Source organism: Microcebus murinus, chromosome 7 (genome assembly GCF_040939455.1).
Source record: "Microcebus murinus isolate Inina chromosome 7, M.murinus_Inina_mat1.0, whole genome shotgun sequence".
NCBI classification, from domain to species: Eukaryota; Metazoa; Chordata; class Mammalia; order Primates; family Cheirogaleidae; genus Microcebus; species Microcebus murinus.
In genome coordinates, this window is record NC_134110.1 from 87,547,298 (window position 1) to 87,563,491 (window position 16,194).

The 16,194-nt window shown below is 43.0% G+C and overlaps 1 protein-coding gene across 6 annotated transcripts in view; it reads right to left on the reverse strand.

Annotated features, from left to right (window-relative positions):
- Positions 1 to 2,963: 2,963 nt before the first annotated feature.
- SULF1 (sulfatase 1) overlaps positions 2,964 to 16,194 on the reverse strand; it is a 173,456-nt gene continuing 160,225 nt past the window's right edge. For 3 of the 6 annotated variants that reach the window (XM_076005237.1, XM_076005238.1, XM_076005236.1), the window contains one exon: positions 2,964 to 3,075. In XM_076005237.1, coding sequence (XP_075861352.1) covers positions 2,979 to 3,075 — 97 coding nt within the window. In that variant the 3' untranslated portion in view covers positions 2,964 to 2,978. Of the gene's footprint in view, positions 3,076 to 8,498; positions 10,897 to 16,194 lie in introns of those variants that run through there. The other 3 variants (XM_076005241.1, XM_076005240.1, XM_076005239.1) reach the window with 1 other exon arrangement.

Here is a 16,194-nt window from a genome sequence, read left to right on the forward strand (position 1 = left end):
TAAGCATCATTCATTTCAGTCCTCTTAATAACCTTGCAAAGATTTTATTCCTTTTTTTTTTTAAAACAGATATGAAACAATGGCTCAGAGAGGTAAAGTAACTTGTTTAGAATTGTACAGAATGGCAAAGATAAGGATTCAGAGATAAGTTTCCCTGCCTCCATTATTCACTGCTTATGCTACATAATACAAACAGTAGTTTTTGATTGACAAAGGCAAGATGTGACTATACAATGGTAAAGTTAAAGCATTTCATTTTTTGATGTATTGCTGTTTCTGAGGAGTAGAGAAGTTACTTTTTGTGTGTGTAAACAGAAAAAAACTATAGGAAACATCAGTAGGAAGCATCAAGATTTAATGTTTAATTAGATTTTCAAGGTAAATTTACATTTCTTTAGCTAAGTGTTATATTAAAAATTGTTTGTCATAACATACCTCAAATATTTATTAATAGTTCATATTTAATATAGAACAAATCCAATTTGGGTATTAACATCAAGTCCCAGCAGAGTTTCAGAAATGAAATATTATGCTAAAACATAGTTCAGATTTGTTGAATCTGAGCTTTGGGGATTTCAGGTGTATTTTTCTTTCTTTCAGAATATTAACATGTCCGTGAGGTTTTTTTTTTTTTTTTTTTTGGTGAATCTCAGTTTTAAGATTCCTGATAAGGAGTTTAAATGAGCATATATAAAATACATACCAAACTCCTGACCCCAATTGTGACCTTTAGTAGCTGTGACAACAAACTGCAGCGTGCTCTTGGAAATGCCAGCTTTCAGAGAAGGGAGTAACCAGGTATAGGGCCTAGTGCAGGTGATGGAGGTCCTACGTCATCACCAACCACCGAGAAAATTCTTCACTCCACAATTCCAGCTTGCATTTTTTGGTGGACTTGGAGCCTGAAAGTTTCTTTTTGGACCCTGTTTTGTAGAAACCGTCTGTGAACCAAAGAGAAGCTTCATAGTTTGGATGAACTTGAAACATCTGGGAATTCTCCAAGGCACCCAGGAGCAGGAGGAAAGCCCAAGCCTAGGGTGGTAGCCAATTATGTTTTATGATTGCGTGCGTACTTAAGACATCACAGACAGAACAGAACTCGAATATAACTACTGATATATAGGTGCATACTGATTATTCTAAGTAGCAGATAGATACCAAAATACTGTATAATCCCATCATTGCCTAGACTGCAGGTCTGCTAGTTCTCTGCTATACAGACTCGTAGGTAGCCTTGACACGTATTTGTGTTTCCTCTTCCATAGTAAGGGAATGCCATTGGCTAATGGCGGGCGAAGCTAGTTGCCTTGTGCACTTTATCTTTTCTGTCTTCTCTCTTCTTCCTCTTCCAGGATGCTGCTGGCTGTATCTGTCCCAGACTTCTTGTTGCATTAGAATCAGACCTGTGTATGTTTGAAGCGGTTTTATTTTAGGCACTTCATTTTTACTCAGGCCTAGGAAGGGTTAACTAAGACAATCACCCTCCTAGGTGTTTGCTTTTGCAACAACAACAAAAAAAAATGCCTTGGTGCTAAAAGTATTTAATGATGCATGTTCACCACTAAAGAGCGCCACTGAATTTACAGTATTTTACTAATAAGGGGCTGCATGTGCTTTGCGTTTGGAAATCTGGAGAATTTCCCAGAAAACAAGCACCCGTTACTCTCATTTCAACAGTTAATCCATGAACTCTATGCTGCAAAAATGAAGAGTGTGAGGGGGAATACTTTTCTATGGAAAACTCAACGCTTTTGATATTTATTTAGCAAGAATAATCACATGCTAAAAATAATTTCAGAGAGAGATAAAAAAAATTTCAGATAATCTTTTCTTATTTCTTCTCCAAAAAGCTTGCACCCATATAATGGTGTTTTTTAACATCGGGGTTTTGAAGGTGTTGTCTTTTTTGGTATTCTACCATTACATGTTAAAATTGAAGGAGACAATATTATTGAAAATGCAAGTAATTGCAGGGACATAGTAAACCAAAGGGGCGAACAAAAGAGGTATAAAGTGTGTACTTAGAAATGAAAAATAAGAATAATTGGTAAGACTGGTACCATTGGTAATTGGTAATTAGTCATTGCTAAGACTAGTACCAAATAGTGGGCATTTTTCTTAAAATACATACCTCTACCAAAACCCCCAAATGTTAAGTTAGAAGCACGAAGCAGGCAGGTCAGCCTCCAACTCTTTTGTTTAAGGAAATGTAATACTGTGTCAAATAAATTGGCATTAGGATCTTAGTGGAGTGTGTGTTTTAGTGCGTGTGTATTTTTGTGTGCAGAGGTGTGCTTGTGATGAAAGGTTGTTTTTTGTTGTTGCATAAAGGAATTTGATTTTGTGATTTTTAAAATGAATATTTATTTGAAGACCTCTTAGGGTAATTTAAAAGATGTATAACTTCCTTGTGTTTCATGAAATCTATTGTCGATGTACTAATAAATCTTGGTTTACAACATCTTGAATACTTGATCATTGAAAATTATGAAAAAAAAATTTTAAAAAATGAATAAAGTGTGTTGGATTGAAATTAGTTTGTCTCTAGATTTTTCTTGTTTGGAGAGATGAAGCAACAAGGCCCGTGGGACTGGCCACCTCTTCTACACAATTAACTCCTTATCTAACTGATAACTTTGTCTGGAAGCAGAATGTGTTTTGTGGAGTCACCAAAGAAGTTCATTACTTATCCATTTAAATTCAAAATAGACTTTCAGAATGCAGAGCTGTATGCCTCGAATATGGTTTGTTAACTCATGCTTAGATATTATAACATGCTACCCCCCAAATCTCAGTGCCTTCGTAGCGCACTCAGGTTTATTTCTCATTCAGAGTACGTGTCTATTATGGGTCTGTTCCACATGGTCCCTCGGGGATCCAGGCAGGCAGAGGCTCTACTATCTTGAAGCTGTACGGTTTGGAACTTCTAGGGTTGGCCTTCATTGCTTTGGCAAGTAAAGGAAGATCCCAGAGAATAGCTAAAAGACTTTTCTTTTTCTCAGCTTGGAAGTGACACATGTTACTTCTGTTCCCATTTCATTGGCCCAAAGTAGTCTCATGGCTCTGCCTGGGGTCCTGAAAATATCGAGGAGCAAATGGTGAGCATTTGGTGGTTATTATTCCTTTTTTTTTTTTTTTTGAGACAGAGTCTCACTCTGTTGCCTGGGCTAGAATGCCATGGAGTCAGCCTAGCTCACAGCAAACCTCAAACTCCTGGGTTCAAGCAATCCTGCCTCAGCCTCCTGAGTAGCTAGGACTACAAGCATGCATCTTCATGCCTGGCTAAGTTTTTCTATATATTTTTAGCTGGCCAATTAATTTCTTTCTATTGTGTTTTTAAGTAGAGACGGGGTCTGGCTCTTGCTCAGGCTGGTTTTGAACTCCTGACCTTGAGCGATCCGCCCACCTCGGCCCTCTCAGAGTGCTAGGATTACAGGTGTGAGCCACCACGCCCAGCCTGGTGGGTATTATTCTTTGTCACATAGTTGACTGCGCTAGGTTAAGAATGATTTCCAAAAGAGTCCAAATCATTATTTTAAGTGCTGGTTAATAAAGGGAATGTTTTAAGGATAAAAAAAGAATGATTTCCAGAGGAGTGAATATCAAACAAAACAAAATATCAAGCAAAACAGTGAAAAGCCCCCTTCCTCCCATCTCTACTGAATAGCAAACTAGTCACATGTTGCTAAGGGGCCCAGAAGCCAGTGCTGTGAGACAAGAGCAAGAAATTGTGCTCAGGCCAGCACAGTGGATCTTGCCCGTAATCCTACCGCTTTGGGAGGGCAAAGCAGGAGGATTGCTTGGAGCCAGGAGTTTGAGACTAGTCTGAGCAAGAGTGAGACCCCGTTTCTATAAAATATAGAAAAATTAGCTGGGCATGGTGGCATGTGCGTGTAGTCCCAGCTACTGGGGAGGCTGAGGCAGGAGGATCCCTTGAGCCCAGGAGTTTGAGGTTGCATTGAGCTATGATGACACCACTGGACTCTAGCCTGGGCATCAGAGGGAGAGCCTGTCTCAAGGAAAAAAAAAAAAAAGACAGAAAAAAAAAGAGTACTTGTGCTCAGATTCCACCTAGGGAGAAAAGCACTGGATTTGGAGGTCTCTCTTGACCAACAGCAGAGTTTTCTAAACACACTGGCATCTAAAACTTGGGGTGAGAGGCAGAAGGAAGTAAAGGAGTCGTGGAAATATAACAGCATGACTCACGGCCTGAAGCACAACGTGGTTATATTTAGAATCCTGTCTTGAGCACTCAATAGGTGGGAAGCAAGGCGATTGATTTCTGCTTCTCTCTGTCACCCCACTGCACACCGGAAGAACAGGGTTGGAGTGGCCTCAGATATGTGAGTTATTGGGGGGGTATTTGTCTGTGCTGACTTCTGGGCAAACCTTTATCCCCCCCCCCCAAGGCTTTGTGCATTCATTAAGGGAGCTCTTTATGCAAAGAGCAAATAGTAACCCCTGCCCAAATCCACCAGCTTCTCCTCAATTATGCGTGTATAACGTAGGCAAAAGGATATCTCCTTTTGCTCAAATTTCCTAAATTTCTCACACTTGCAGGGTATAGGCAGAAACAGTTATGATATTGGGATTTTTGAAATAGACACGTTAGGAAATATTTAAGAAATGAGGAAGGGGAAAGGTGATGAACGTGGTCACTTGTCTTCCTTGCTTTAGGCCCAGACTTGGTACAACCTCAGTGTTTTAAGAGCTGTTAAAAAGCATCCAGTTCCCTGACAGTCTTCTGAATTCCTTCTATGTACCCATAATAATTAAAAAGTTTTTAAAAAATTAAAAAAAGAAGCACCCAATTTCTCTCTTTTAAAAACTGCCAGCTGGGCAGAGAGTCTCTGTGGCTTCAGCATGTGAGAGCCAAAAAAACATTTTTAATTGAACAAAGACATCGGAAAGCAAGGAGATCGATATTCAGTGCTCACTTTTCAATTTAAACATCAAAGTTTGGTGCAGTTCCAATTTAGCAGTAGAAAGCAAAAGCTGTTCTTTCGCCTGCTGGAATGGCTAAGATCCTAGGCACTGAGAAAGAGCGAGCCTGCCATGGATCAAGTTGCTCCAGATGTGTTCTTGTCAAAACGGTAGCCCTCAGAGGGGCGCTGCGACTTTAGAAACCCAGGTGTGGACGCTTTGCGGGCTGGGGCGCGGGGGCAGGCCCTGGCTCCGAGCAAAGCTGTCTTTAGCTGCACTAGAGTGACACCTAGCGGCCATTATGGAAAACACATGCTGTGCCAGTCTCAGGTCTTCTGGGTTTTGGGCTTGAGCAGGTAGGGGCTCTTAGGCTCTGGAAACAGGTTAGTGTGGCAGTGACCTCTCTTCTGCTGAAACGTAGTGGAGGTTGGGTCAGTTCTGTCCTAGCTCTGAGTCACTTGCCTTGTTGGGGCTGGGAGGTGGAGGAACTTGGGGGAAGCAAGGAATCCTGGGAGGATGTGGGGTTCTAGACCCCAGGGTCCTGGGAGGCCCCTGAGTGTGGGGGCTGGAAAGTTCAGACACACCTTTGCTCGCTGTGTCCATTTGCCAATTGAAAAGTGAGGCAGTGCCCAGCACAAAAGACCCAAACACGTGCGGCTTCCTGTAGTGCTTTCCCTGACTTGAGAGGTCAGGCCCCTGAATTCAACAGGAACATCCCGTATTTGGAAGTCATTCTCTCTACTGACTTCATAGAGCTGTCAGGTACTGCGCCGGCCAAGTCCTCCGCGTCAGCAGCACGCTGAGAGAAAGGCGAGTTAACTAGACCAACCAACATGAACTACTGTAACATTTGGGTAAGTCTCCTGGCCAGAAACGGGGGTGGGGTGGGGGTGGGGGAGCGAGACTGTGAGCATGGCCCTCCATTGGCTGCAGACTTGGTCCAACACCAGCGTTTTCTTATGTAGGGGAGAGCTCCAACTGGGAGAGCTATTATGTCCAGGAATGGGGGAGTCCAGGAAAGTTTGCAAGGGGGGGGGGGAGAAAGGTAAAATTTGAACTGATATGGAAATTGAAGGGTGGATGAGATCTCTCCAGGTTGAGAGGAGATATTATAAACAGGAGGGTAGATGGGAAGTTAGAGGAAAACTCAGGCCTGGGAAGGTGGCCCTGACAGGGGAAGCTGGGGGACAGGTGAGGTGGAGGACACCAGGTGAGGGAGGAAGTGCTAGAGCTTCTTGTGGCTCAGAGTCCGTAACATGGAGGGTGTTGAAAAGCACCGAAGACTTGCGAGGAAGAGGCTGAGGTCTGAGCAAGGCCAGGAAAGACTTACCCGGCGCGAGTGTGGGCTGTGTTGGGAGTTGGGAGAGGCAGGGGTGGGAGGGAAAGGGGATTAGGGGACCATGGCGGTTTGTACAGCAGCTTCTGGGAGACATCCTCAGGCCCGATTGGTGGAGCATATTGAGGTGTTAATTGCCCTACGTGTTTCAATTATCAACTGAAGATCTTTGTTTCATATTAGAATAAATTCCAGAAATACCAAGCAGAATCGGACTCATTTAGGAAATCGAGGATCTTAAACAAGCCCTGAAAAATAAACATTTAAAATTCTTTTTTTTTTTTAAAAAAAGCCAAAATATTTAGATATGTTTGGCAAGGAATAGGGGTGTTGAGTATTCATTCCTTCTCTCTGAACCCCAAAACACTGCTGATGCTGGTGATCATAGGTTTGTTTGCTTGATTTTTTTTTTTTTTTAAGGCCAGGAGGGGTCTGAGAAACGATCTAGTGTTGGTATGGCAAGTTGGTTTTTGTCTCAAACACCAACTCAACAGCATAGCTGGCTGGAGAAGTAGTCAGCCGCGCTGAGAAGGGTTCTAAGGCCACAAACGCTCTAGCTTAATGGAAAAGTGACCTGCTGGATTAGCAATGTCTTCCCTGGGGACGTTCTGGGAAAACACACACACACAAACACACATACACACGCACACACATGCTATATATGTTTGCTATCCTTGACCCAAACCTCTGTGACTTTTCCAAGCTCACACTAATAGTAAAAATTCAACTTTGAAGTCAACTTGGGTCTCCCCCCATTTCATGGTCATTGTTCTTTCCACTGCTGTTTGCTGGCTGGAGTCCCACAATGGCCTCTCTCTTCCCTGAGCTGGTGTGTGCTCGTGTGCGTGCATGGGCATGCGTGTGTATAAATGGAGAAAGTGCAGAGGGCTGGCCCTTGCCTCTGCTAAATCTCTTCCTCTTCCAAATCTGTGGAGAATGGGGAATGGGCAGTGCAGAGGTCAGCTCAGCCCTTCTGGGCGTCAGCTTCCTCCCAGGTCAAGCAAGGCCAGTTGGCCAGCGCCAAGGGCCCTTCCAGATTTGAAATGCGAATCCTAGCACTCTGGGAGGCCGATGCGGGCGGATTGCTCGAGGTCAGGAGTTTGAAACCAGCCTGAGCAAGAGCGAGACTCTGTCTCTACTATAAATAGAAAGAAATTAATTGGCCAACTAATATATATATATATAGAAAAAATTAGCCGGGCATGGTGGCGCATGCAGCTACTTGGGAGGCTGAGGCAGGAGGATCGCTTGAGCCCAGGAGTTTGAGGTTGCTGTGGACTAGGCTGTCGCTACGGCACTCTAGCCATGGCAACAAAAAGAAAGAAAATAGAAAAAAAGAAAAAGAAAAAGAAAAAGATTTGAAATGCAGTCTGTGAAATACAGCCCTCGCAAGGTACACAGTCTCTCTTGTGCCCTCTCTACATAATCGGTAGGTCACTACTCAGTTATGGAATTGAACTAAAATGGAACTTCCTCCAAGATGGCAACATTTGGCACATTTTACAGAAAGAACAAGGAGCAGGGCACCAAGACATGACTTTGGACAGCACTGTTATCTCGGACTCCATTCTCTTAATGAAACTGAAACTTGGGTTTCCTCAATTATCCAAGCATGGAACTGGCAGGTTCCCTGCTCCTTTGCCTTTCTGTTTTCTTATTTTCAGCCTTCTGATCTCTGGACATTTCATAGATTCTTAACCCCTCTACCTGGAGGCTAAATCTCCTCAGGAGATCTAAAACAAACAGAAGGAAGCATGTGGAGTTTGTCCATCAGAAAACTTGAGGTCTTGGAGGGTGGTTAGGTTTCTACCAAAGTTCACGGTCCCATAAGAACCCAATCTGCCTTTGGTGGGTCTGTCCCTTGCTTTTGGAAAGACCCATTTGCATTGCCCCGGACCAGCTACATAATTTGCAGAGCCCAGTGGAAAATGGAAATGTGGGGCCTCTTGTTCAAAAATTATTAAGGATTTCAAGGTGGTGACAACAGAACATTAAGCCAGTGAAGGCCCTTTGTGACTGCCCAAGTTCCATGCCCAGGAAGCCACCTTAGTGCCACCTCTCCCACTTCCCAACAGCAATATGGTAAATCCACGTTGAAATTACGAAGCTGAGAGTGTTCTACAGTGCACTGACTTTGGGTCAATTTTATAAGAATGGCTAGTATTCAGTTATGTAAGTTGAGGCCAGGATTTTACTTGCAAAGCACGGCTGTACCCCAAGTTCATTTATCTGAAACAAGTAAAGTTTAAACACCTTTTATTTCAAGAATATTGCTTCTAGACTTTCCTGAAGCCAGAGTTGTTCTATAAAAGTATCACAGGATATTATACAAGATTAAAAAAACACGGTATGCTTCCTAATAACTTGAAATCTTTTTACAAAGCACATCATTCATGACCATAAATATGTTTATTCTGTCACCCAACCGATGACACACATATCTGAGAGGCAGCTAGTTAATTTTAACATATGTACAGAGTCTATGATAAAGACTTAAAGTTACCAAAGATTCAACTCTAACATATTAAATTTTCTTTAAAAGAGTTTGCCTTAAACACTTGAAGAAAACAATTTATCTAAGCAATTGAATTATCTAAAAATAAAAAGAAAACCACTGTTAAGCTAAACCAAAAAAACCTTCTTGGGAAGCTGAATAGGTCCTGATGACTCTCAGTGAGGTAATCCTTTAGATGGTATTTGGAAACCTAATACAAAACAACGATGTTTTCAAGAATACATTTTCAAAAGTAATTTTGAACTATGTCTTTTAAAAAAAACCCAGAAATTGATGAAGGCCTTAAAAATAATCATATAACACAATGTTAAGAAATTAATCTCCCTTATGGCATATTTAAATTATGGAACATTCATGATTTTATTGTATTGAAAAAAATTCCTTGTGTAAATTCAAAACTAAATATATTTTTGTCAACATTTAAGGTTATGACCCAGGCCAAGAAAACAAAATAAAGATGAAACTTAAAGGTCTTCAGTTCTTTTTCTCCTGTCAAGAAAATAACTACAATTTAGCAATCCTAAAACATCTGATGAACACCTTGAGGCTAGGCACAGAGAAAGCAGGCAATCTTTGTTTTGCTTATTTATTTATTTTTACCACCAACATCATTGGCCATGTCTTTCTGCTAATCAGTTTTAGCAAGTCGAGGTAAAACACATGCAATATTTCATGGCAAAAGCATATGTTAAACAATATGTGATCCATACTGTGTGTCATCCTTGGGTGGGTGGGGGGTGTCTATTTTACTTTGTTACACTGACAGCAACAGTAGGACTGTTAAGCTTGTAAAAATAAAAACTAAGACTAACCAATTAGACTGGCATTCTAATCTCAAAGTGCAAAATCACTGAACTAAGACTGATGGCACTGAAAAATTCCAGTGGTTAAAAATGAATCAAAACTTCCTTATGCAGGCCGTGGAAGCGGGCTGAAAGATTCACTGGAGTGAGTCACGTTTTAGAAACTTAGGAAGGCACAATTCTATCCATCTTGATTGGATAATATTTATATACTCGTCCTTACAATGCTCAAAAGGTAATACTGTTTTAGTAAAAAGAAAAAAAAAAAAAAAAAAAAACCAACCAAAAAATCCCCAGCCTTTCTTCCCACTCTTGGCAAATGAATTATAACAACAATGAGGGTCAGTGAGCACGCTGCTTGCTGACCTGCACGCTAACGTCTACTGCACAAAGGTACCCAGGGTAGCTTGGGATGTTGGTGGCTATGATTGCCTTGATTAGTTTACAAATAAAAAAAAGTTAAAAAGAAATACTGTGTTTGGGGTAAGGGAACAATGTGATCTAATCAGAGGAGAGCGGGGAGGAGGCACTGCCTTCTAGATGCTGCAGGCTCTCCTTGTGACCCTCCACTTGGGGCCGCACCCTCTCCACCGCGCCGGGATCCACAGCCTGCCCCGCCGTGGACATGCTGAGCATCTGATGAACAGAGGTTCTATCAGCACGCACGGGAAGGTACAGCTGGTCTTCAAAAACATCTCCTAATCCGCCATCCCGGGGGAGTTCTTTCTGACGCCTGCTCATGGCCTGCAGCCTGGGGCTGGGCTCGAGCACCAGCTCCGTCATGCCGTTGCCACTGAGATCGGTGTCAACGCGATTGCTCTCTCCGTGCCCCAGCCATTTTTCAGTTCCACCATTTCTCCAGTGTTCAGAATTCAAACGATTCACTTCCGGAATGTCATTATTCCATTCAAGTTTACTCTCTGGACTTAGTGTTGGTCGTCGGTTCAGAGGCAGGGTTCGAAGGTCGGCCGGCAAGGTCAAATGAGGTGCTGCTCCAACCACACGACGCGGGTCTTCATCTGACTCAGCAGAAGCCATCTCCGCTGGCCCGGGGAGCTCAGCAGAGATAAGCAAGAACCCATCACTTTGAGCAGGCTTAGTCTTACTCGTTTTATTTTGCTCATCGTGACTGTTCAGCAGTGCAAATACTCTATCTACATCCTTCAAGTAATTAGTCCAGTCAACCAGACTAAGTCTGTAGTTCTGTCTGTACTCATAGATGCTTTCGTTCACACTGTAGAGCTCCTCCAGGCCTTGCCGGTTGATGTCTGCAGTGAGACTGGGCACATTAACCTTCCCATCCATCCCATAACTGTCCTCTGTGAAAAGAGAGACGAGGGTGAATCATTAGTGGGGAAAATGTTGCCTACTTCTCTGGACGAGCAGCTTACATTGTTTTTATGGAGCAAATCAATGAAAAATATAACTCCAAAAAGCATTTTCCCCTAGCAATTTGGTGTTAAGGAGTGGCCTTAGGTTATGAAAGTGATCGAACGACAAACAATTGGAAAGAAGATCCAATGCGTGACAACTTGTATGACTCAACACGGCTGGTGGTGGAGATGGCACTGTCCCCTCAATCAGGGGACTTATGTTTCACTCCTGGCTCCACTGAAATCAACTCTGTAACCAGGAGAGCATGTGAGTGAGTCTCCCCGAGTCTGGGTCCTTCATCTGTCAGGTGTAGGAACAGTGTGATAAAATTGTTACTACTTATAAGATTCTAGGTGAATGCCTAATTTTAAAGCATTTTAATAATAATAGGCAATGCTTAATAGGATACTTTTATTTTACATCCCCTGACGCTCAGAATAAAAACAAACTTGAATGCTATTAGAGTCTTCAAATTAAATGCTTGGATGTGTTTTTTTTTTTTTGACCTGAAAGTTTATTTATGTCCTAGATAAATCTACGCCCTTGATAAATTAGTCTTTGAGTGGTTTTCACACATGCCAAGAATGCACCAGCTTTCTCTCCCTCAGATCCTTCTATATCTCTAGGATGACGACAGTCCTGCAGAAAACACTTATTTTGTAGTTGTGCCCAATTACCGTCTAGAAAGAAGTGGCCTAGATTAACGCAATGAACTACCCACAAAACACTACAGATCAGCAAGAAGAATAAGTAAAACTACACAAAACCCACACATCACTATAACTAGAATTATACAACCTTCAGATCACCTGTAAGTAAACAACAGTTAGTTAATACCAAATCCCAACAGAGCTGGATGTCATGCTTTGGCCACAAGCCCTGGGCAAACAGGGTGGAAAAGAGAAGAGGGGAGAGATGACGGAGTTTCAGATTGATCTGAAGCCATTGCTGGAAAGAACATCAACCTGAAGTACAAAGTAACCTAAGGAGTCAGGGTTAATCACAGCACTGGCAGTGAGGATGGGATTGAGAAGTCTTTGAAAGGCATTGCTTCGGGCAGAAAAGGAGACCAAGGAAGGGAAAACACCCTTTGGAAATTGGGTGGTAAAAGAAGGAGGAAGCACAAAGGGGGTAAATTATAGGTCCTGCAAGAAAAAAAGAAAACCCAAATATTGGAGGACACACAACCTCTCCCACCCCCACCCCCAAATAATAATAATAAAACAAAAACGTAAAGAGAAAGTATACTTGGTTACACTGACAGAAAAGAATCCTCTTAAACTGGGAGTCTTGTAAACACTCCAAATCCAATGAAATAAACACAGCCTAAATCTGCAACAAAATGACTCTAAAATAACCTGCCCCTTAGCCTTCTGCAGTCCCTGGCTCTGTCACGGGCACTATGTGCCTTAGAGGGTGTGGGGGGGAGTTGGTCTCCACTATTTTATTTAAAAGAATAAAAAATGTATCATCTTAAGAAAATGCCCTCAGCAAAATAAACCATAAAGCGAAGAAAACCACAACACACCAGTGCTACGTGAATTGAATGTTCTCAATCAAGCCTCTGAGGATGGAAAAACGGTCCTTAAATCAGTAATTAAAGTATGAACCAAGGATCTTATATCCAGCCAGGCTCTCCTTCTTTAAGTAGCACGGCTAAAGAAAAATAGTTTGAAACATGTAAGAATGTAGGCAATGCTGCGCACATCAGCTCTTCTAGAGCAATCTTTTGGCGTGGCGGTCCCCAGCCTTTTTTGGCACCAGGGACTGGTTTCATGGAAGACAATTTTTCCACAGATGGGGAGTAGATGGTTTGGGGATGACTCAAGTGCATTACATTTATTGTGCAGCCAAACCTCTCCGCTAATGAGAATGTGTATTTGCAGATGCTCCCCAGCACTAGCATCACCGCTTCAGCTCCACCTCAGATCATCAGGCATTAGATTCTCATAAGGAGCCGCAACCTACATCCCTCGCATGGGCCGTTTACAGTAGGGTTCGTGCTCCTATGAGAATCTAATGCTGCTGCTGGTCTGACAGGAGGCGGAGCTTATGAGGTGAAGTGCATGATGGGGAGCGGCTGTAAATACAGATGAAGCTTTGCTTGCTTGCCTGCCGCTCACCTCCTGCCATGCCACCCGGGTCTCTCACAGGCCATGGGACATACCAGTCCTCGGCCCAAGGGATGGGGATCTCGGTTCTAGAGGACAGCTTTGTTCAACCAAGAAATCACTGGGAAAACTTCAGCAAAAGGGTTGACGGTGAGCACTAATCTAGTTACCAGATCTAGAAGAAAAAGAAGAGGAAGGGTGAAAAAATAATACATGCATTTATAGGACAAAGCAGAAATAATGCAACTAAAAACGGAAGGAGGAGTAGAATAGATGAAAGAATACGCTCACTGAGTATAACTCAGGCAATAGTTGGGTGGCAAAGGCCATTAAAAACTGACCAATGAGATAATAAAAGGTTAAATAAAAAAAAAAAGAAACAGGGACTGGGGCATTAAAAATGTGTTAAGTACAAAGGTAACCAACAGGACAAAAATACGATTCTTACTACCTTCCAAAGGAAACAGAAAAGAGAATCATCTTTGTAAGGAAGAAACTATAGAAGATGCAATGAGAAACACATAGAAACAAAATAGGAGATATTCAGTTCAAGACAGATCACAAATAAATGTTAATATTTATTGGAATATTATTAGAACCACCTAGTGGACATTTTGGTGCACTCTCTTGAGTTGACCACTTGGGTCCATGACGTGGGCGGACAAGGGGAGCTACAGCCATGCGGAGTCGGGCTAAGTCTAGACTATTCCTCTTGCGCCCTCTCAGGCACGCAATGCCAGCAGGACAGCCAGAGCCTGCAGAAGGCTACGGGGCAGATCCCGCTGGGATGGCCTCGCACACAGGGGGCAAGTGGATGATATTGGACCACTCCTGGCGGAGGCTCCGAGGGCTACACGTGGGTCCTGACAAGAGCAGACACATTACTCCAGACGGGCCGCTGCATACCCAGAGGTAGATGCAAATGCTCAAAATGCCATGAAAGGATTGGGACAGGAGATTCTGCACCATGTTGGACCACTAAGTTACATTTCTTCAGACTAAAGGACACACTTTACAGCCCACGGCGTCCAATAGTTGGCAAGGAGATTTCACATCAAATGGACGTACCATGTTGCATCTCATCCTTAGAGGAATGGTTCAACAGAGAAGCGGAATGGGTGGTTAAAACATCTGCTGTCCCAAACGGGGGAGAGAAAGGCATGCAGGGCTGGTTATACACGTTCATGCTCAACACGACAGGGCTAAGGGAGGGGCCCCATGGGACAGATTTCTCTGCTTTTTAGGAAGATACTGAGGAGAAGGTGCAAGGGAGGATGCTGATGTGACTATGCAATTTTTCTCCACATCACTCCAACTTTTTTTTTTTTTCCTACCTGGTGCAGGGATACAACTGCAGGTACTGGACCCGGGGATGATTACTAAGCAAGAGACTGTATATTTTAAAACTGTGTCAGAATTCCTAAGGGCCTGATGGGGGTGGGTTGTGCCTTCGCTCCATCTAGCAAAATTGGAGTTGACAGTGAATGTGGGAATATTGCCTGGTGGTAAAAACAGCTCACTAGTTCTGCCCCTGTGTAACCCTGCCCTGTCTGAATGGGAGCAGACCGAGTGGGAGGTACTTGCTAGACTCGTAGTGATGCTAGACTAGTCCTGCTGCCTGAAGTCTAGAGCAGGCCAAAGGCTGAACCTAATGTCCCTTTTAAAGGTGGAAGAGTTTGGCCATAAATGGAGAGAAGGGGGAATAATATCTGAGTGTAAAGAAATGAATAAATGCACTATGCAATGAGGGAAATCCAATATTACAGTAATAGCTTGAAAGAGGCTCAGAGCAAGAGACGACATTGTCTCTTAGCTCGGTGATACCAGATGCCTGAAAGGGTGAGGCCATATGTTGCTGAGACCCCTCCTGCGTTTGCAAGATCCAACGGAAGCTTGCAGACCTGCGTGGCCTCACCCTGGGAGACATTTCACATGACATGATGATGGACTGGACTCATTATTGATGGCTGAATGGGATTCTAGGAATATGTCAGTATCTTTTGACTTTTATGATTGTTTTACTGTAAGGGGTCCATAGCCAGAGACCAGGATTGGACTGGGACATAATAAGAAATATATATTGGTCTCTACTCCCTGTTCACAGAGATTTTCAAACCCTCGTATTCGCCTGGGTACTGAGAGTGCCTTTTATATGCTAAAGAGATGAGTTGGGGGGCCCTAGACAGTTTTAGGTTGGGGGCTGGTCGTTAGAAAGAGTGTTAGAATCTCATCCCCACTCCCCAGGGCTGGAGATGGAGACAATCACCAATGGCCACTGATTTGTTCAATCATGACCAGGTAATGGAACCTCCATAAAAACCTTACACCACAGAGTGCAGAGAGCTTCCCGTTGGGGAGCACAGCCACATGCCATGAGGGTGCTGCACTCCGAACTCCATGGGGACTGAAGCTTCTGTACTCAGGACTCTTCTGGACCTCACCCTATGTCCCTCTTCATCTGGCTGTCCATTTGTATGTTTTATAACATCCTTTATAATAAACCAGCAAATGTAAAAAATAAATCATTGAAATATACAAACCCAAAACACAAGGGTTTTGCAGACCTCAATGCAAACACACTTGAGAACCTTAGATGAAACAGATAATTGCTCAGGAAAATAGTTTATTAAAATCGACCAAATAGAGATAGAAAGCTTAAGTGGAACAATTTCCATAGAAGAAAAGGAAAGGTTATTAAAGAACTACTCTTCGAAGAAGTACCAGGTCTGTAGAGTTTTGCAGGAGAATTTTACCAGACTTTCAACGAAAAGAGAATCCTGCTGCTGTATAAAATGTTCCAGAACATGGAACACCAAGGAAAACTTCCAAACTCTTTTTATGAAGCAAGTGTAACGCTGACAGCTGTGGTGGGCAGAATAAAGGACCTCTCACCTCAAAGATGTCCACATTGGAAGTCCAGGCACTGTATTTGTTCCTTTAACATTGCCAGAGGGACTTTGCAGATGTGATTAAGTCATGGATCTTGAGATGGGGAGATTATTCTAGAATATCTAGGTGGGCACAAGCTAATCACAGGGTCCTTGTAAAGGAAAAGGGGTGGGGGAGGAGAGCCGGAGAAGATGTGACCCCAAAGAACACTGGAGAGAGGGAGGAGGAAGAAAAGGAAGAGGA